The sequence below is a fragment of the Pan paniscus genome, chromosome 4, assembly GCF_029289425.2.
Source record: "Pan paniscus chromosome 4, NHGRI_mPanPan1-v2.0_pri, whole genome shotgun sequence".
In the NCBI taxonomy this organism is placed as follows: domain Eukaryota; kingdom Metazoa; phylum Chordata; class Mammalia; order Primates; family Hominidae; genus Pan; species Pan paniscus.
Window position 1 is genome coordinate 43,841,277 of NC_073253.2, and position 22,840 is coordinate 43,864,116.

A 22,840-nucleotide genomic window follows, 5' to 3' on the forward strand; every position below is an offset into this window, starting at 1 on the left:
AAAAAAAAAGAGTTTGAGACCAGCCGGGCCAACACGGTGAAACCCTGTCTCTGCTAAAAATAAAAAAAAAAATGAGCTGGGTGTGGTGGCGTGCACCTGTAATCCCAGCTACTGGGGAGGCTGAGGCAGAAGAATAGCTTGAACCCGGGAGGCGGAGGTTACAGTGAGCTGAGATGGCGCCACTGCACTCCAGCCTGGGCAAAAGAGCGAGACTCCACCTCAAAAAAAAAGAAAAAGAAATCATACAAAAGCATCTGGAATTTTTTTTTTAAGACATTCATTCTGCCTAGCTGATCTTATTCAAAGTGCTCTGAAGAAAACTATGAGTCATACTCAGGATAGGGTTACACTACATAAGCAACTAAGATGTGCTAAGTAGTATATAAAGAAAGTAGCTAGAAAAATACACAAGAGGCCACGCACGGTGGCTCACGCTTGTAAATACCAGCACTTTGGGAGGCCGAGGCAGGCAGATCACTTGAGGTCAGGAGTTCCAGACCATCCTGGCCAACATGGTGAAACCCCGTCTCTACTAAAAACACACAAATTAGCTGGGCATGGTGACATATGCCTGTAATCCCAGCTACTCGGGAGGCTGAGGAAGGAGAATCACTTGAACCTAGGAGGTGGCGGCTGCAGTGAGCCAAGATCGCACCACTGCACTCCAGCCTGGGTGACAGAGTGAGACTCGGTCTCAAAAAAAGAAACTACTAACAGAAGTTACACTTCAGGAGAATAGGTACAGGGAAGTGAAAGAAGGGAAGTATAGAATCTTTTTACTCTATATCCTGCTGTTTGAATTTTTTCCTCAAAACTACTGTTTTTAAAATAAAAACAATAAGCACCAACATGCAACAGATTATTAACAGCATAATATTTATCTATAGAAGCTTTATTATACAATATTATCTGAGGTAGAACATTATTCGCATTAGAAATATTGTATTGTTGGCTGGGCACAGTGGCTCACGCCTGTAATCCCAGCACTTTGGGAGGCTGAGGCAGGCGGATCACCTGAGGTCAGGAGTTCGAGACCAGCCTGGCCAACATGGTGAAACCCCATCTCTACCAAAAACACAAAAATTAGCTGGGCATGGTGGCAGGCGCCTGTAATCACAGCTGCTCGGGAGGCTGAGGCAGGAGAATCGCTTGAACCCAGGAAGCAGAGGTTGCAGTGAGCTGAGATCGCGCCACCGCACTCCAGCCTAGGCGACAAGAGTGAAACTCCATCTCAAAAAAAAAAAAAAAAGGAAATATTGTATTGTTAATTTTTATTTAAATGGTATTTACTGTAGAGATTTGACAGAGAGGAACGTTCCAGCCAAAACGACTATAAAGGTAATTCTTAAAAAATATTTCTTTCAGCAGAGCAGTGACTGAAAGAAATTAAAAAAAAAAAAAAAAGAACAGAAAAATATTTCTGGGCTGGGCACAACGACTCACGCCTATAATCTCAACACTTCGGGAGGCAAAGGATCGCTTGAGCCTAGGCATTGGAGACCAGCCTGGGCAACATATTGAGACCTTATTTCTTCAAAAAAATCCAAAACACAGGCCAGGTGTGGTGGCTCATGCCTGTAATCCCAGCACTTTGGGAGGCCAAGGTGAGCAGATCACCTGAGGTCAGGAGTTTGAGACCAGCCTGGCCAACATGATAAAACCCCATCTCTACTAAAAATACAAAAATTAGCTGGGGGTGGTGGCAGGTGCCTGTAATCCCAACTACTTGGGAAGCTGAGGCAGGAGAATCGCTTGAACCCAGGAGGCAGAGGTTGCAGTGAGCTGAGATCGTGCCATTGTACTCCAGCCTGCGCAACAAGAGGGAAACTCCGTCTCAAAAAAAAAAAATTTTTTTTTCAAAAAATTAGCTGGGTTTGGTGGCACACGCCTGTAGTGCCAGCTACTCTAGGAGGCTGAGGCAGGAAGATCACATGAGCCCAAGAGTTCAAGGCTGCAGTAAGCTATGATAGTTTCACTGCACTCCAGCCTCGGCAATCAATCAAGACCCTATCTCTACTTTTCTAATTTTTTTTCTTAATTTTTTTGTAGAGATGAGGTCTTGCTTTGTTGCCCAAGTTGGTCTCAAACTCCTGGCCTCAAGTGATCCTCCTGCCTCAACCTCCCAAAGTGTAGGGATTACAGGTATAAGCCACTGCACCTGGCTGAGACCCAGTTGCTATAAAAAATAAAATTTTTTTGAAGATTTGTAAGACAAAGTCAGAGATACCATTCCATGGAGGGCATAAGATAGAGGTGTCAATAAAATTAGCTGGAATAAAATGGTAGTTTACATTTTATGTACTTAGGGGAGAACTGATTTAATTCAGAAACAGTCACTTCACTTCAAATAGAGAACTTACACGTTTTTAAATGAAAATTAGTTACCTTTATTTGACCATGGTTTAGAGTAATAGTTTTTCCTAAAGCTGGAGTATGTAGTTGTAGAACCGCGCTCAAATATGGGGTCATTTTCTTCAACAACACAAGGGCCTTTTGTTCTTAAAACTTCTACAGTTAAACTGAAATAAACACATTTTTAAATAGATCTATACTAAAAACAAGGAAACAAATAGCAAATGAGATGTAAATAGTTATATTTTGAGGTTTAGCATGGCAATCATATCAAAAGCATAATAATACTTATGTGAAATATGGGTATTTTCCAAGCATCTGCTAAGTTTTACCTAAAATGTGATTCCAAGAGGGTAGAAAGAAATGTCAACTCATTTTCAAAATCCATAACAGCAATATAATATTTACAAAATATCTTTGGGCTACGTATTATAAAAAGGTATTTGTATTATTGACTTCCACATGTCTTTGATATTCAATATGTATTACTGTGCTGGACTCCATGGAAATTTTGGAAAACACAAGCACTTTATATTTTACATTCCTGCAGAGAAAGCAGTTAAATATGCTCTAACTATTTAATGACCAGTAAAATCATCATCACAAACTAATGGAAAATAGCACACAAAAACAACTATTATTAGCAGTACTACATTTATGTTTAATTATAGAATGTGAATGCTATAAAATTATTTTTCACTGGCTAAACTTTCAAAGACCTTCCATTGCTTTATTCATTTACTAATTTACATCTTTTAAAAAAAAAAACCCTTAAGACAACTAAATTCCACAATGCCCAATGTGCGAAATTTAATGTTATAACTGAGAAATTAAACCAAAAGATGAATTATACCTCACCATAACAAAAATCATAAAATATGTTAAACCTACATTTCATTGTATATCCATTAGTTATCACCACACACCAGGATAAGCTCTTAATAATATGAGAACTTGAATATTGACTTCAAGACTGTGTCAATCTTAGAAATTTATCCTCAGTGGAAGACAGCATATGATTAGTTCAACAGCCTGACTCAGTGACCAGTAAAGATGATAAAACAATGGTGTTAGGTTAATAGATGATAGGGCATCTTCTCATACAAAATAGTTATAAAAATTACTAAAATTTACAAATTAAACTAACCCACTTTTCTATTTACAATATTCATTATGCAAATAAGAACGTCAAGGTCTAAGTGACAAAGGCCAATATAGAAAGAGGACCTCTTTCACTAGACAAAGCATGTTTGTTCTCATGTAACCACAATCTCACTTTTTCTCTTTTCTAAATACCTTTCTTCATCCAAAATAATGGAACCATCTTCTGCCACTTTTACTCGAGGAACCAGTAATGGCCCATCATCTGTCTCTTCTTCCATTTCATTATCTTCAGCATTAGGAGTACTCTTACCTTCTTGCCTACCACATATAAAGATAAGTTAATTCACAAAGGCATGAAAAGTGTGCCTGAATAGTATAAAACTTAAAATAAATGATTATAAACTCAACCTTCTAGCTATTTCCAACTTTCCCTATAATCCAAATGAAAACAGTATGTGTTATTAAGGACGCAATTAGAGGATTTTCTCAAGTTTTATCTCGAGACATTTAGTAAGAAGTCTTATTTTTTTTTTTAGATGGAGTTTCGCCCTGTCACCCAGGCTGGAGTGCAGTGGCATGATCTCGACTCACTGCAACCTCCGCCTCCTGGGTTCACACCATTCTACTGCCTCAGCCTCCCCAGTAGCTGGGATTACAGGCGCGCACCTCCACACCTAGCTAATTTTTGTATTTTTAGTAGAGACGGGGTTTCACGATGTTGGCCAGGCTGGTCTCAAACTCCTGACCTCACGATCCACCCGCCTCAGCCTCCCAAAGTGCTGGGATTACAGGCGTGAGCCACCGTGCATTGCCCAAGCAGTCTTTACTCTCTTTTAAAATAAAGAGAAACAGAAAGGACATGGTGGTTCAGGCCTGTAATCCTAGCAATTTCGGAGGCCAAGGCAGGAAAATCACTCGAGGCCAGGAGTTGAGATCAGCCTGGGCAACATAGCAAGACCCTACCCTACAAAAAAAATTTAAAAATTAGCCCAGCATGGTGATGCGTGCCTATAGTCCCAGCTACTCAGGAGACTGAGGCAGGAGTATCTCTTGAGGCCAAGAGTTTAATCACACCACTGCACCCCAGCCTAGGTGACAGTGCAAGACCCTATCTGTAAAAAAAAATAATAATAATAATAATGCTTATAGTTATATAGCATTAGTTTCTAGATTATTTGATTAACTTTTCAGTACAATCCTTCAGGGTTAGTATTTTCATGCTCATTTGAGCCTTAAGGAAAATGGCCAAATGCAGCAGCTCATGCCTGTAATCCTAGTACTTTTGGAGGCTGAGGCGAAAGGATTACTTGAGCTTAGAAGTTCAAGACCACCAGCCTGGGCGACATAGTGAAACCTTATCTCTATGAAAAAAAAAACTTTAGGCTGGCATGGTGGCTTACACCTGTAATCCCAGCACTTTGGGAGGCCGAGGCGGGCCGATCATGAGGTCAAGAGATGGAGACCATCCTGACCAACATGGTAAAACCCCGTTTCTACTAAAAATACAAAAATTAGCTGGGCATGGTGGCGCGCAGCCGTAGTCCCAGCTGCTCGGGAGGCTGAGGCAGCAGAATCGCTTGAACCCGGGAGGCAGAGGCTGCAGTGAGCCGAGATCGCACCACTGCACTCCAGCCTGGTGACAGAGCAAGACTCCATCTCAAAAAAAAAAAAAAAACTAAAAAATTTAGCCAACCGTGGTGGCACACACCTGTACTCCCGGCTACTCAGGAGGCTGAGGCAGGAGGATCACGAGCCCAGGAGGTCAAGGCTGCAGTGAGCTATGTTCACACCACTGCACTCCAGCCTGGGTGACACAGCAACATCCTGTCTCAAAAATTAAATTAAAATTTTAAAATTACAAAAACAATAGCCCAACCAAACGTAATTTTTTTTTAAGAGACAAAGTCTTGCTCTGTCACCCAGGCTGGAATGCAGTGGCGTGATCACAGTTCACTACAGCCTTGAACGTGTGGGCTCGAGCGATCCTCCCACCTCAGCCTCCTGAATAACTAGGACTACATGTACACACCACCATGCACAGCTTATTTTTACATTTTTTGTAGAGACAAAATGTCACTATGATGCCCAGGCTGGTCTCAACTCCTGGCTTCTGGCAATCCTCCCATCTTGGCTTCGCAAAGTGCTGAGATTACAGGAGTGAACCACTGTGCCCAACCCCAATCAAATGTAATTCAACTATAACAGGAAGCACCATTTGATCTCATTTCTTAAAAAATGTAGGAATAGAATATATTCAAAAATAAAATACTTACTCTCTTGTCTGGACTGGAGTCGATGGCTTTTCAGTTTTCTTTTCTTGTTCCAGTGAAGAACTATTGAACATAAATAACAATATCTTTAATAAATTATTAATTTATATCTTCCCAATTCTATCTGTAGGCAAGAAGAAAATTATTCTAACTTCTAATTTTTAATGATATATCACAGCATTTTGTTAATGACAGTATAATCCAACAATCAATTTTTCAGTTAAAAGCTTGTCATCACATACAAATAATTTGTTAGGTCCTAAGTAAAGAATACTTTTTTTTTTTTTTTTTTAATACAACAACAGGGTCTTGCTGTCAGACTGAAGTGCAGTGGTGTGATCTCAGCTCCATGTAACCTCTACTTCTTGAGCTCAAGCAATCCTCCCACCTCAGCCCCCCACGTAGCTGGGACTACAGGTGCATGCCACCACACCAGGCTAATTTTTGTCTTTTAATTTTTTGTAGAGACGAGGTCTCACCATATCGCCCAGGCTGGTGTCAAACTCCTGGGATCATGTGATCCTCCCACCTTAGCTTCCCAAAACACTGAGATTACAGGCATGAGCCACCACGCCCAACAGAGAATGTTCTTATCCTCTAACTTCTCAGTGAAAGGAGGCTCCCAATCCCAAGGCATGAAGCAGCTTAGGTGACTGACTTGGCTCCAACTCCTGGATGTTAAACAACTCAAAACCGAGGTTTCTGGCCCTTTCTTCAACAGGGCCAAAGACCTGGTGAATCTGAAAAAGGGCTATGCTGAGGAACTGTCCCAACTCCTACCTCTACCTGCTAAACCATCAACAATACAACAATGAGATTTATTATAAACCTGCCTCAGAAACCCCAGGCTAACTTTAATAAAGAAGCTTTGTTCTTGGAGGATTTATTAATCACACTACTACTGTCTTTATTAGAAGGCAGGGCATAAAACTTGCATCACTCCTTTAGATCAGTTTATAGTATGTTAAAAATAGAAATTGCAATCCTTTCAAACATTTTTTTTTTAAATGAGACAGTCTCGCTGTCTCCCAGGCTGGAGTGCAGTGGTGCAATCTTGGCTCACTGCTGCCTTGAACTCCCAGGCTCAAGTGATCCTCCCACCTCAGCCTCCTGTGCGCCACAATGCCCAGCTAATTTTTGTATTTTTTGTAGAGATGGGGTCTCACTACATTGCCCAGGCAGGTCTCAAACTCCTGGGCTCAAGCAATTCTCTCGCCTTGGCCTCCTAAAATGCTGTGATTACAGGGGTGAGCCACTTCGCCTGGCCAAAATTGCAATCTTGATTACAGAAAAGTGGCTTAGTTGGTTTCACTATGCCTTGGTAACCAATATAACAAAGAAAAAAAAATTTTTTTTTTTTTGAGACAGGATCTCGCTCTGTCACCCTGAGTGCACCCAGAATGCAGTGGCATGAACATGGTTCACTGCAGCCTCAAATGCCAGGGTTCAAGCAGTCCTCCTGCCTCAGCCTCCCAAATAGCTGGAACTACAGGCACATGCCACCATGCCTGGCTAATTTTTGTACTTTTTGTAGAGATAGGGTTTCACCATGTTGCCCGGGCTGGTCTCAAACTCCTGGACTCAGGCGGCCCACACACCTTGGTCTCCTAAAGTGCTGGGATTACAGGCATGAGCCACTGCGCCCAGCCAGGAAATTTATTTTTAATCTCAGAAATAAAGGGCATAATCTACCATCCTCAGAAAGCAGTTACTTGAAATACTGCTACTTTTTGTTATGAAATTCTATTTAAAAGGACATATGTGTTCCAAATTTTGTCAACATGCTTTTGGAAAACTAAAAAAATTACTATAAAAATGCTATTTATATAACTACATACCCAAATAAAGTAAAACAGAAGGCCAGGCGCAGTGGCTCACGCCTGTAATCTCAGCACTTTGGGACGCTGAAGCGGGTGGATCACCCGAGGTAAGGAGTTTAAAACCAGGCAAGCCAACATGGCCAAACCCAGTCTCTACTAAAAATACAAAAATTAGCCGGGTGTGGTGGCGAGCATCTGTAATCCCAGCTACCTGGGAATCTGAGGCAGGAGAATCACTTGAACCTGGGAGGCAGAGGTTGCAGTGAGCCAAGATTGCACCACTGCACTCCAGCCTGGGTGACAGAGCGAGACTCCACCTCCAAAAAAAAAAAAAAAAAAGAGATAGTAAAGCAGAAATAAATTTTACTTACGTCATTGGATTATTATCTGGTAGATAATATATGAAGTCTCTCATAGTCATTTTTGAACGATCTGGTGGCCTCTGACTTTCATTTATAGCATATTTGTTTTTCCATTGTTTCTGTATACATAAACACACAGATCCACTTTTATAAATATTAAAGAATTTCAGATGTACTATATGCAAATATACAGTCCACTGTTGCGTTCACTATAAGTGCTTTAATATTATTCTCACCCCAATTATGTAATTTTGTAGATGGAATATTAAAAAGTTGTAGCACATTACCCTCAATAGCTTTTAGTTTTTATTTATCTGCTTTTGAGATGGGGTCTTGCTCTGTCATCCAGGCTAAAGTGCAGTGGCGCAATCATAGCTCACTGCAGCCTTGAACTCCTGAGCTCAAGCAGTCCTCCCACCTCAGCCTCCCAAGTAGCTGGGACTACAGATGCTTGCCTAACACCTGGCTAATTTTGTGGGGTTTTTTTTTTGGTAGAGATGGAGTCTCCCTATGTTGCCAAGGCTGCTCTCAAATTCCTGGGCTCAAGTGATCCTCCTGCCTCAGACTCCTAAAGCACTGGGATTACAGGAGTGAACCACACACCCAGGCAGTATTTAGATTTTAACAATTAAAGTGACTAGGACTAGATAAAAGCTCAATGTGGCCAGGCACAGTGGCTTATTTCTATAATCCCAGCACTTTGGGAGGCTGAGGCAGGAGGATCGCTTGAGCTCAGGAGTTACCAGCCTGGGCAACATAAATGAGACCCTATCTCTACAAAAAAATACAAAAAAATTAGCTGGATGTGGTGGCATATGCCTATAGCCACAGCTACTTGGGAGGCTGAGGTGGGAGGATCACTTGAGCCTGGGAGGTTGAGGCTGCAGTGAACTGTAATTATACTAGCGCACTCCATCCTGGGTGACAGTGAGACCTTGTCTCAAAACTAAATAAATAACGAAAGAATAAAACTAATAAAGCTCAATGTATAAAATGCTTACTGATGCCTTCTAACTAAACATCTTAATAGCTCACTGAGAATTTATGCTTACACAGCTTTTTTTTACCCTGTAGTGACTTGAAATTCTGTGTATTTTGTAAAATTCTTAAAGCAAATGTTTAATCTTTAATTCCCCAAAATAAATTAAATAAGCAAATAAGCAGTTTCTGTAAAATACAGAACTTTTTTTTAATCCCCCCACCCCCAATTCCCAACCCATAAAACATTTTTAGAGGCTTTGCTCTGTCGCCCAGGCTGGAATGCAGTAGCACAATTTCAGCTCACTGCAACCTCCGCCTTCCAGGTTCAAGCAATTGTTGTGAGGCTTACATTTTAGAAGACATAAATTGAAAGCTTGTTTTCTCCTGTGTAAAACAGTGATATCTACTTCACATAGTTGATATAATTACATAAGATAACAGATATAAAGCACCAAGCAAAATGCCTTCCTTTAATTTAAAAAAAACTAAAGAGGCATTTTATAATTCATAACAGAAGCTGACACTGGTTGGACACTTACTATTTTCAAGACACTAGTTTTTTTGTTTGGTTGGTTTTTTTTGAGACGGAGTCTCGCTCTGTCACTCATGCTGGAGTGCAATGGCACGATTTTGGCTCACCGCAACCTCTGCCTCCCGGGTTCAAGCGATTCTCCTGTCTCAGCCTCCTGAGTAGCTGGGATTACAGGTGTGCACCACCACGACCAGATAATGTTTGTATTTTTAGTAGAGACGGGGTTTCACCATGTTGGCCAGGCTGGTCTCGAACTCCTGACCTCAGGTGATCCGCCCACCTCGGCCTCCCAAAGTGCTGGGATTATAGGCGTGAGCCACTGCACAAGGCCCAAGACACCAGTTTAAGTGTGTTTTACATGTATTGACTCATTTAATCTTCACAACCCTCCAATGAGCTAGACAGAGGTTGAGCATCTCTTATCTGAAATACTTGAGACCAGAAATGATTCACATTTTGGATTTTTTCACATTTTTGAATATTTGCAGAATACATGCTGGCTGAGCATCTCTAACCTGAAAATTTGAAATCCAATATGCTCCAATGAGCATTTCCCTGGAGCATCACTTTGGCACTCAAAACATTTTAGACTTTGGAGCATTTTCAATTTCAGGGATGCTCAACCTGAACTATTATTGGTCTATTTTACAGATGAGGAAATAGATTAATTAAATTACCCAAGGTCACAAAGCTAGTAAAGAAATGAAGCTGAGATTCAATCCCTAAGTATTTAACTCCAGGGCCAGCATGCTCTACTGCTGTTACCTGCCCTTCTAGAAAAGAAATCAATCCTCAAGATTAAAAAGAACATGGACTCTAATATATGCATACCACAAATTTTTCCCACTTGTAATTTTCCATAGTCAATTTAGAAAACATTACCAATTCATTCTGCTCAACTATATTTGTCTTTTTCTTGGAGACAGTTTCACTCTATCACCCAGGCTGGAATGCAGAGGCACAATCTCAGCTCACTGCAACTTCCACCTCCCAGGTTCGAGCAATTCTCATGCCTCAGCCTCCCCAGTAGTTGGGATTACACATGCACGCCACCAGGCCCAGCTAATTTTTGGATTTTTAGTAGAGACAGGGTTTTGCCATGTTGGCCAGGCTGGTCTTGAACTCCTGACCTCAAGTGATCTGCCCCACTAGTCCTCCCAAAGTGCTGGGATTACAGGCATGAGCCACCACGCCCGGCCTATACTTGTCTTAATTCAAATAAATATATCACTTGTCACTTGGACATCTTTATATGAAAAATCAGACTGAAGGTTTATTTTATAAATATGTTTGTGTATGTGTATCTATGTGTATGTGTATGAAACTTATTTGTGGTCCTCACCAAAAACACTGAAAACATAAATAAATAATGTAAAAATTACTATCAGTGAAAAATATAATTTAACTCCACGGTGTATCAATCAATCCATTAACAAGAAGGGATGTTCTATTGACTAACGGATGTTATGTGGTTTTGTTCCCCCATCAAAATGCTACAAATGCTTTTCTTCCCAATGATTCCTTACTAACATAAATAGAAGGCAACATCAAAATCCTGATTCTCCTCCCTTACCTTCTCTTTTCTCAATTCTTCTTTTAACATTTCCCTCAGTTTCTGGGCTTTGTATATTCGGTATCTGTCTGAGCATGGCTGTTTCTCTTTTGTTGAAGTGGCAGTTGGCTGTGGAGCCTCTTGATTAATTGTAGGTAAGGGATGAGATTCTGAAGGAACACTGACACTAGACTTAACCAGACTAGAAGTACTTGATATTCGCTTTCTTCTCTGTGAAACAGTAGAGGAAGATCTACTGGATTCTTCAACATCATTGTCACCACCAGTCTTTTCAGTACTATTGAAATTAAAAAAGAAAAAAGAGGGCACATGAATCTTCTGTTACACATGCTAGTTTTAAAACCTAGTCTGGTGAAAATCCAAAACTGCAATCTCGTAATTAAAAAAAAAAAAATTAGTAACTTGAGATTTATGATAATTATGACAGGTTACAAAAAAATTTGTTTAGTAAATCTTTTAAATATACATAAATTCTAATAGACTCTTAATCTTTTTCAAACATAAAGTCCCTAGGCACATTAGAGCACATAATTATAGGCTTACCTCCCTCAAAACAAATAACCAACTTACAGAACAAAGCTTAATCAACCTAATTTGAATTACTAAGTAACAAAGTAATAATTTATAATTAATTTATATATAAAATTTAAAAAAATTTTAATTCACTCTGACATTTTAAACTGGTCTAAACTACCGGCATTTTACTTTACTTATCAACCCGAGGTCAGTCAAATCAAATATGCAAAACTTCAAACCTCTGAAATATCTGTATTGCAGTATTTGAAGAAAAACATTTAGTTACAGTAGCCAAACCCAATTCCCTTTGAGGCAGAAATCATTTATATTTTGTCAGGTACAACGCTACTTATACAGCCATCAGAATAAACTTCAGTCAAAAAAAGTACTCAGTCACCCCAAATTGTATATTAGGTATGGTATACCTCAGATATAAGTATTTCAGGAATGGTCTATAAATGCAACTTGAGTCAAGAAAAGAGGTGGTATAAGTCAATAATTAAAAACAGTCTACTTTTTTCCTATTTTATAATTACTTATAAAAAATTAGAAAATGCCTTATAGAATAACCTTTCCAGGAAGACTTCAATTTAAATTCCCATCTTAGCTGTTATGCCAATGTGATACATGCATTATCTGCATTTCACCCAATTACGTTGAATGCATAATGACAGAATATATATCCTATAGATTTTTACAACTAGCAAAGACCCACAAAAAAATAAAAAGAGGCCAGGCACGGTGGCTCACCCCTGTAACCCCAGCACTTTGGGCTGAGGCAGGTGGATCACTTGAGGTCAGGAGTTCGAGTCCAGCCTGGCCAACATGGTGAAACCCTGTCTCTACTGAAAATACAAAAATTAGCTGGGCGTGGTGGGGCACGCCCGTAGTCCCAGATACTTGGGAGCCTGAGACAGGAGAATTGCAAGAACCCGGGAGGTGGAGGTTGCGGTGAGCCATACCATTGCACTTCAGCCTGGGCGATAGAGCAAGACTCCATCTAAAAAAACACTAATTTAAAAAAAAAAAAAAAAAAAACACTTTCCCAGGGTCAGTAATGGCAAAAAAAGTGACTAAAAAACAAATTATATTCCCCAAACGTAAATGTCAACTCAAAAAAAAAATTAAATATCCTTGACCATAAATATCTCAAAACTACAATCTTTGGGCAATTTATTAAATTATCAACCATCACGCACTCATACATAATTAACGAAATCTCTGAGAACTTTATTAATTTAACAGCGACTAGTATCGGTATCTCCTTTCTGTGTAGAAATTTTGAAACAGATTCATGTAATAAACTTGGAAATTACTAACCATCACTGAACTATCAACGTAACACCATACACTCAGCACCAGTTCAGGCCAACAGAGGAAGATGTTCCAAAAATAAATAAATTTTTCACCTTCCTATCACAGCACAAACAGAATTTGTACTATCTCACTTCACTTAACAAGGCTGTTTACTGATTTCCTCACATACATAGAAACAGAGGCCATCTTAGCCTAACATGTCTTAAATTTACTCCATCACCTTTCTAAAAAACCAGTAACTTTTTGTAGGCAACTATTCTGCCATATCCCCTGCAAGGTAGTTTATATGAGTTATCTCCAATCTGCACCAAAACGCTCCAAGTAGGCAATACTATTCCCATTTTGCAGATGAGTAAATTCTGCCTGAGAAAAGTTTACCTGTAGACTAAAAGAGTCCTGAATCCAAATACGATACATGACGCTAAAGCCATGCTTCTCTATTCGGGAAACACAGTCACCATAGTTAAAGAGGCACACTTCAATTAAGTGACCAGAACTCTTACTCACTGACATAAATCGGCAAAGCCAAAGCAATACTTATCTTCTCCTTTAAAAAATAAATATTTTATAAATTGAAAGACAAAAACACTTCCCTGCAAAGCACTCCAGAAGGATGAAAACTATAGTGACCTAAATTCTCAAATGAATAGTGTGGATATTCTTCACTTCAGGACTGCCATGCCCCGATTCTCCCCACCACCACTTGAAGACATGGTCTCCTCTCGGAGAATCTATAGACCGTGACAAAATCCACACAAGCCACACCCTGCAGGTCAGACAACCAAACTGCAGTTTGGAGTGGTTTCATCAAGCCTCAACTGAAAGGCTTACTGCAAACGAGAGCGGACTCTTATGATAAAATTCATTTTCTCAGCTTCCAGGTGACATGCCCGGAGAGGCGGGACAAATGAAAATTCTTCCCTCTGCAAGCTCTTACCTGCTCCTAGGAGTCTTTTCTTGGGGCTCCGCTCCACCGAAATCGACTGTGGGCACATCTGTGGGCTCCGCGGGCTTGGAAGCAGAGTCCGTGGCAGGCTCCGGCGGCCTGGGAGACTCCCGTCCACGCTGGGGATTGGAAGCTGTGGAGCCCCTGGCGCCTACACCAGGCCTGACATTCGGCTTCACGCTAAGGCGTGCCCTGCGGAACATGGCGGAGGCAGGGGGCCCGGGGAGGCAGCCTGACGGCCGCTCACAGCCCCGAGCCCCGGCGGCTGCCCGGAAAGGGGATTAGGAACTACGCCCTCCCCACAAAGCCACACCACCAGCTCAGGGGGCAGCTACCGTAGTTTCACTGCCCCGCCGCCGCCTCCTCCTCTCTCCCGCCGCCGCCGCTTTTTCATGACCCTGCCACACACCGATGGCTAAATTTCACCCTCCTCCCAGCATCCCCGCCCTCACAGGACGCCGGAACTGATTGCGCCATCAGCCAGCGCCGCAGAATGACGTCAGACGCACAGCACTGGGAGCCATGGTAACTACCAAGCTACTGAGACTGGGTTACCTGCGGACCAGAAATTGAGATGCAGAGATATTTGCTCTTTCTTCTCCAGGAGTCCTTAGGAGTAGTTGAAAAGAGGAAAAGAAGAAAGTCCACTTCTCTGCTCAAACCTTTACTGGAACTATTAAAATCGCTGGCCGATTTTGTTTTTTGAAGATCCTGAAGGGTTTAGAAATTCTAAATTGAGTAGACATAGATTAAAAATGCTGGTGTGAAGAAACTGATAATAGTTACCTCCCAGGAGAGGAATGTGTTTCTGGAAAACACGTCGTGGTAGGAAGACCATTTACCGTACGCCTTTGTGTACTTTTTTGTTTTTGTCCTTTGAGACAGGGTCTTGCTCTGTCGCCTAGGCTGGAGTGTGCAGTTGCGCGATCTTGGCTCACTGCAGCCTCCACCTCTCGGGCTCAGGCGATCCTCCCGTCACAGCCTCCCAAGTTGCTGGGACCACAGGCACGCGCCACGACACCCGGCTAATTTTTTTTTTCTCGTATATTTAGTAGAGACGGGGTTCATCATGTTGCCTAGGCTGATCTTGAACTCCTAGGCTCAAGCGAGCCACCCATTTGGCCTCCCAAAGTGCTGGGATTACAGACGTGAGCCACCACGCCCAACCTCCTTGTGTACTTTTTAATATGAATGTATCACCCGAGATCGTACCACTACACTCCAGCCTGTTTAAAAATTATTATAGTTGAAACTTTGTAAATTATTGTGAGTATTCTTAATCTGCTTCAGGAGGTAGCAGTAAACAAGACGTTCTGGATTTGGGAGGAGAAAATACAAAAAAGAAATGAACAAGATATTTTTTAAATGTATCAGGCCCGGCGTGGGTGCCTCATGCCCGTAATCCCAACATTTTAGGAGGCTAAGGCAAGGCAGATTGCTTGAGGTCAGGAGTTCGAGACCAGCCTGGCCAACATGGTTAAACTCCATCTCTACTAAAAATACAAAAATGAGCCAGGCCTGGTGGTGCAAGCCTGTAATCCCAGCTATGGGAGGCTGAGACAGGAGAATGGCTTGAACCCTGGAGGTGGAGGCTGCCGGGAGCCAAGATGGCACCACTGCACTCTAGCCTAGGCAACAGAATGAGTGAGACTCTGTCTTAAAATAAATGAATTAATTAATTGCAACAAAATAAAGTGTATCAAATGTCATGAAATAAATTTAAGGGTTGAATGCCGGGTATGGTGAGGCACATCTATAATCCCAGCTACTGTGGAGACTGAAGTGGGAGGGTCTCTTGAGCCCAAGACTTCCAGACCAACCTGCTCAAAATATTGAGACCCCTAAAACAAATTACACACATGCGGTGGCTGTGATGGCTCCCACCTCTAGCTCCAGCTACCTGGAAGGCTGAGGCAGGCGGTCCAGGCTGCAGTGAGCTATGATAGTGCCACTGCCCTCCAGCATGGGTGACAAAGTGAAACCTTGTCCCTAAAACAAAAATTTAATAATAAGAAGAAAAAAAAGAGAGAAATGTACAGGATGATGTGATAGAAAGTAATGGGAGGGAGGCTGGCAGTAGAGTGGCTAGGGAAGTCCTCTATGATGAGAGGAAAAATAGCCAGAGCTGAGGTTGGCCTTGGAGGTATTGGGCCAATGTTTGAACCAGTGATACAAATCCCCTGACTCATGGGAACACAAAGGCCTGACTTTCTTCTTAGAAGGAAAAGAAAATCCTACAAGAATATGGTGATACATTAATAACAAAAGGTCAAAGGAATAAAATTCTGAACTGACTGAAGAAATTGATCACCTAAAGGGAGAACAAAAAAGAGGCAAGTGCTTTTGAGAGTAGGAAGGCAAGACTGAAAGCAGAGAAGAGAAAACATATGTCTCTAAGACTATGAAGAAAATGAAGGTCTGGAGGCCAGGCACAGCTCGTGCCTGTAATCCCAGCACTTTGGGAGGTTGAGGCAGGCGAATCACTTGAGCCCAGGAGTTTAAGACCAGCCTAGCCAACATGGTGAAACCTCATCTCTACCAAAATTACAAAAATTAGCTGAGCATGGTGGCTTCTGCCTGTAATCCCAGCTACTCAGGAGGCTGAGGTTGGAGGATTGCTTGAGCCCAGGAGGCGGAAGTTGCAGTGAGCCAAGATCACACCACTGCACTACAGCCTGGGTGACAAAGTGAGACCCTGTCTCAAAAAAAAAAAAAAAAAAGAGAGAGAGAGAGAAAGGAAGGAAGGAAGGAAGGAAGGAAGAGAAAAGAGGAGGTCTGTGGATTCTGTGGGCTCCCTGCAATACTCTGGAAAAGGAACAGGATCTCAGTTTTATCTTCTTTATTTAAAGAAGCTCAAGAATTCGAGAGAATACCCTGCTAAAGATGTCTCAGGAATCTTGGAGCCACTGCCAGGACTACACAGCTTTGAACAGCATATTCTGATACCAACTGAAGACACAGGGCCTTTCCCCAGATGATCTTCTGTTCCACTTAAGAGACTAGGGCATTGTCCCAAGTTTTTACAGGTCAGAAAGTAAATAGTGACTAAGATTTAATTTCCCACCAGTAAAGGGATGGGAACACAACCAGATTAAATTTTATTATTAAATATAAAGTCATAAGACATTTGTTACACAAGTTTGTGGAGTAAATTCTTAGTGGCATCATACTAATTTTTTAAATCTCTACTTTTCTCTGAGAGACACACCCAACACATTTTGTGTACATGGGGTATATCATGTGTAGCCCTACAACTTAAGAACTGCAAAATTTTTCAGCTGCAAAGAAAAATGTTCAATTAGATTAAACTGAGAGCACGTACAAAAACAACTCTACTACTCACCGGCCGGGCGCGGTGGCTTGCGCCAGTAATCCCAGCACTTTGGGAGGCCGAGACAGGCGGATCATGAAGTCAGGAGATCGAGACCATACTGGCTAACACGGTGAAACCTCATCTCTACGAAAAAAATACAAAAAGCTAGCTGGGCGTGGTGGCGGGTACCTGTAGTCCCAGCTACTTGGGAGGCTGAGGCAGGAGAATGGCGTGAACCCAGGAGGCAGAGCTTGCAGTGAGCTGAGATCGCACCACCGCACTCCAGCCTGGACGACATAGGGAGACTCCGTCTAAAAAACAAAACAAAACAAAACAAACAAAAAAACTCTACCACTTACCTTCCAATCCCACCCCATTCCCTCTTTAGATGATCTTATCTCTATAAAGAACTGTGCCAGCGGTTGGAATGGTTGAAATCTCATGCTTGAAATCCCAGCACTTTGGGAGGCCGAGGCAGACAGATCACACGAGGCCAGGAGTTCAAGATCAGCCAGGCCAACAAGGCAAAAAACCGTCTCTACGAAAAATACAAAAATTAGCCGGGGCAAGGTAGCAGCCGCCTGTAATCCCAGCTACTGGGAGACTGAGGCACAAGAATCGCTTGAACCTGGGAGGCTGAGGCTGCAGTGTGCGGAGATTGCGCCAGTGTACTCCAGTCTGGGCAACAGAGTTAGATACTGTCTCCAAAACAAAACACGGTGCCAGAAAGTCAATCTTTTCCCTTCAAGTTACTTCACTAAGTGGAAACAGACGCTAGCAGTATTAAGGAAGAGAGGTGGGGTGTGGGGATAGGATAGTGATGTGTGCGAGGCTCTCTGAATTTGAAAGAATAATGACAGTAAGAGCTAACATATTGAGTGCTACCATATGCTGGGGACCTAGTACTTCACATACGTTAATTCAGTTAATGAAGAAGGTACATACCTCCCCATTTTACAGGTAAGAACGCTTTAACATATTGAAATACTGTCCAAGTTGACACAGCTACTAATTAGTAGAGATGGACTTTCAACCCAGACAGTTCATCTCCAGAGCTCCTCAGTCTTCACTTTCTCCACCTTCTCTAAAATAGACGATTTTATGAGGTAATAATTGAAGTTTGGTCGCATCTCCTTGAGGATTCATTATCCTTGTTACTAATGCTTTTGTACTGTATAAATTTCAGATCTTCCAAAATAAAAGTTTTTAAAATATAGGGCAATGTGGGGTATCCAAATCATCTCAGTTTGTAACAATGTTATCGTTTTGTTTTTATTTTTTTTTTATTTTTATTTTTTGAGATAGAGTCTCACTCTGTCGCCCAGGCTGGAGTGCAGTGGCGCGATCTCGGTTCACTGCAAGCTCCGCCTCCCGGGTTCACACCATTCTCCTGCCTCACTCATCCTCCCCAGCAGCTGGGACTACAGGCGCCGGCCACCACGCCCAGCTAATTTTTTGTATTTTTGTATTTTTTTTTTTTTTTTTTTAGCAGAGGCAGGGTTTCACCGTGTTAGCAAGGATGGTCTCGATCTCCTGACCTCGTGATCCACCCGCCTCGGTCTCCCAAAGTGCTGGGATTACAGGCGTGAGCCACCGCGCCCGGCCTCTTTTTGTTTTTATTCTTTTGTGTGTGTGTGTGTGTGTGTGTATAACAATGAAAGAGGTGAAGTAATTATACGCTACATGAGCCACAGAAGCATCTCTACACGTGTTTCTACCAATGGCAGATGGTCCACAGCTTTTACGTAGGTTCCGAGGTTATTCTGGGCTATTCTGAATTGTGGTTAAGACTGCACTCCCTGCCATTCTCTCCCCACCAAACAACCTAAGCACAGTCAGTAGCCTAAAACTCCTGAAGCACTGTGGATCGTGACAAGGGCACTGGAATAAACTGGAAAATAAATATGCTTTAGAGTCCGTCTTAAATTTTATTCTCATATCAATTCCTACGCGGTTAAGTCTGTCTCTTATGCAAAATGAAAACAATGAAGCCTAACTTGCAGAGTTGTGTTTAGAATAAGGAAGGAAAATATGTAAAGGACAGTGCCTTTTGCAGAGTTACCCTCAATCTGTTCAGTCTCCATCCGCCCCTCTCCGCCTCCGCAAGGGGATGAATGAAAGCTAATGTGCTTTGCCAAAAAGTAAGATATTGTAGTGTTTATTGTGATTTCCTATTAAAAAAAAAGTGGGGAGCTGGTGGATCCCCTGTGCCTGGCGCACAGTGGGGAAAATCCACACACGCCTATCCCTCCGGCAGAACAGAACCCGCTTTCTGGGCTCTCGCTGGGCTCTCCCAGGCGTGTGTAGCAGCAGGGCTCCCGGCGCCGCCAAGTCTCCACGAGCTTCGGAGAAGCTCGTTATAAGAAACGTGTTATAATTATTTTAAAACATTTAAAGAATATTCTTGACCTTAGCAGTTTTTTTATCTACTCCATTTACAATTTCAAATCAATAATTTCTGGCTGATTTTTTAATTACTCGAACTATGAAATCAACACATCCTTGCTATAATGTTATTTATAGTATAAAATAAGTTATTTGGGGCACCAAAGGGTGTGAGAAGGGAGAAAACATGTATTTGCAGACAATAATTCCTTCTTAATTGCTTGATTATTTCTGAATTAGGTAGAAAGAACATCACAAATTATTAGTCAAATAGATGTATTTTCATAACTGACTGAAATCCTAGAGATAATATAGTTTAATTTCCTCAAATTTTCCAATGAAATTATTAAATAGAAGCTTTTTAAATGGCTTCGGGTTAGAAAACTACTCACTGCTAGAATTTTGACTATAGTCTAAGTTTTCTGATATCCAGTTTAGCTTTCTTTTTTATCTAAAATTTCATCTTATCTTAAACTCATGAGTATATGTGCGTGAAACCGGAATCAAAAATAAAAATTTCTCTTGAAGGCTGGTGAGTTTAGTCATTCAGCCTCCATGATTTAGACATAAGCAGAAATATGTATAATACATGAGAATCTGTTAGCATTCAGCAAACCTCTGTGTGATAGTATTAGCTTGATGCTGCTGCTGCAAGATCAATTTGTTATTAGTTAGGTGGCTTGTTTATGTATATGTATTTATAGATCCATTTAAAATAATTAACAGTAATTTTTCAAGGTCTGTTCTGATAAACCACCACAAACAGTGGTAGGGAGGTAATAGCTGAATTGGTATACAGAAGCAAGATTCTATTTGTGTAAGAATCATAAGACTAATATTTGGGAAATATCTTCATATATCCCCAATTTAAATAATAATAGCCAAGATCAGGAAAAGTCTGTAGGAAATCTAAGGGTTGTTATTCCAGTATACATAAATCACAAGTTCCCTGTCAGCTCAGAGTAATTTTTTCTTCAATAAATCACAATCACAATTTACACTGTTTGGAACAAACCTAAGTAAATGAAGAAAGACTGGCTTCTGTTTATATAGCCACTTAAGATCCTTTTTGACAAAAAGATGACTCAGATAAACATATTTGTTTGACATAGTGGGGAGCAATAGGACTTATGTAAAAAGGAAGACATTAGGTTTTCCACTATCAAACACTAAAGGACAATCACTTGCTCTTTTTATTCCTCATCACTAACATATAAGAAAAATACTCATGGTAACCTATTTCACAGGATTCCCATAAGAATCAAATGAGAGAATAAGTTCTTGGCAAAGTTTAAATGTTGCATTAGTTTGCGTTATCATCATTTATTTTATCAAACATCTTGAAAGAGTGTGGTCACAATGCTTCTGTGTAAAGTTATGGCTGTGTCTGAGAATTTCAAAGAGCCATATGAAATGATAGGATTCATGTGACTTTTAAGAAACCTGTAGATAAAGCATGAACAAATCAGAGATAAACTTTAGCTCCCTAGTACATTTGAGCTTTGCTGTTACATTATGCCACTTGGAGAACTAGGATAGTAAAAATCATCATAATTTTGGCCTAATATATTTTTATGACTGTTCTTGAGATATTCATTTACTTAGAGTGGAGCTATTTTCTTGTTTTAAAAAAGCAATAATTATTATATTTGAGTGGGAGAGCAAATGAATTGCAGAAGGGATTTTTAAAAATTTGAAATTGAGCAATTTGTGCTAATGGAATTATATATTTGGAAGCTCTGGATGGAATCTATTTTTTAGCCTAAAGTTTTTTGTGTGAATTTTTTTTCTGCTAAATCATACATAACTTTTAATAGCAGAACTGTTACAATAGTTTATCAGTTATAAAATGGTTTTTAAAGATGTGAAAATGATTTTTGTTAATCATAAAATCTAGAAAATGTTCCCATTCTGTTGGAAGTAGGGATTTTGATCAGTTTTAACATTTGGGAACTTCCAAATATTTGTTAATTTTATAGTTACAGTAACCTGACTTTTAGTGGTGGGTTTCTTCTGTACTGACTATGCAACATTGGTAAATTTGCTTAACTTCTCAGAGCCCTAACTTAATTAATTAAAAAATAAAATATTATAATGTCTGCTTAATAGAATTGGACTAAGGGGTTCATGGATAGCTATAGCTGAAGTGCATGCCAGTCACTTACTACATAGCAAGCATGTAATAGACAGTACCTGTTATTTTCATGTGACTACGGTCTCCCCTCACTCCTCCAACAAAATGGTCTTATTTTGCTTTGTTCTTCATGTGTGTACTTTCACATAAAATCAATTAGTGTTCCAACATAGGTTAAAAAAACTACTGAAGAGTCATCATACTCTCTGTAGAAACCATTCAGGGTTTTGAAAGACCTCTGGATTTTATGAGAACAGAAAGGCTGGTTATTTGGAAATGTCATCAGGGCAGTCTCATGGAGTTGGAGTTTCCAGATAGAACCCATCTACTATGGCACAGAGTTTCGTGTGCACCTGTTTTAGTTGGTGATGATGATTGCGGGTTGGCTGGCAGGGTTCAGGAAAATAAGCCTTGTCTTAATGTTTTAATAAGTTTTAAAAATAGTTCACGATTTAAGATCCTCAGAATGGGACTTAGACCAATATGAGAAACGGAGTGCTTTAATTGCATGACCAACTACACATTAGAGCCCTGGAATCTATCCCACTGTTATTTACAAGTATTGTGTTAAAGACTAGTTGGAACCCTCTCAGGAGAAATTAGCAGTTACATTTTCTTATTTTTACAATTTATGCTCAAGATGCATTTACTTCGATGTAAGCAGCCTCTTTTCTACTATAACACTCTCATGCCAGTCTAAAATTGGATAATGGGTTTCCTGCTTTACAGCAGCAAAAATTGTTCTCCCTCTCCTGAAGTGGTTGACTGGGTTTCTTCACATTCTGCTGTCACCCTCCACCAGCTGAGGGAGCAAGAGACCTCTGCATGGGAGGCTACAGCCCCACCTCCTGGGTCTCCTGCAGGGCCGTCTCCGTTTTCAGAGTAGGATGAGTACCTGCCTTAGTAACAGCAATTCAGTTACCCTGAAGTTTTACTTTGTCCAAAAAGTTTCACCAAGAGCTTGTATTTTAATGAGATACTTTAAAAATATATTTGGGAATGTATAAGGCAAACGGATTCTCTATTATTTATACTTAGTGCATTCGCCTACTGAAATTTGAGGGTTTTCTAAGATATATATAAATATCACAATGTAAATATAGCTTCTCGCTCTTCCTCTCTCTCTTTCTCACACACACACGCAAGCACACGCACCCACCCACACACGCACACACACATCAAGGAAATGCCATATGTCCCAAGTGAGGCCCACTGGAAAAAAAACAAAAGTGCTG

General features: G+C 40.8%; 1 protein-coding gene across 3 annotated transcripts in view; it reads right to left on the reverse strand.

Moving 5' to 3' along the window:
* BDP1 (B double prime 1, subunit of RNA polymerase III transcription initiation factor IIIB) overlaps positions 1 to 22,840 on the reverse strand; it is a 286,362-nt gene that overhangs the window by 95,425 nt on the left and 168,097 nt on the right. For 2 of the 3 annotated variants that reach the window (XM_063604208.1, XM_055112321.2), the window contains 7 exons: positions 17,117 to 17,230; positions 13,765 to 14,484; positions 10,995 to 11,271; positions 7,918 to 8,027; positions 5,730 to 5,789; positions 3,649 to 3,774; positions 2,386 to 2,519 (listed from right to left, as the gene is read on the reverse strand). In XM_063604208.1, the coding sequence (XP_063460278.1) occupies positions 2,386 to 2,519; positions 3,649 to 3,774; positions 5,730 to 5,789; positions 7,918 to 8,027; positions 10,995 to 11,271; positions 13,765 to 13,976 (919 nt within the window). In that variant the 5' untranslated portion in view covers positions 13,977 to 14,484; positions 17,117 to 17,230. Of the gene's footprint in view, positions 1 to 2,385; positions 2,520 to 3,648; positions 3,775 to 5,729; positions 5,790 to 7,917; positions 8,028 to 10,994; positions 11,272 to 13,764; positions 14,485 to 17,116; positions 18,052 to 22,840 lie in introns of those variants that run through there. The other variant, XM_034959980.3, reaches the window with a different exon arrangement.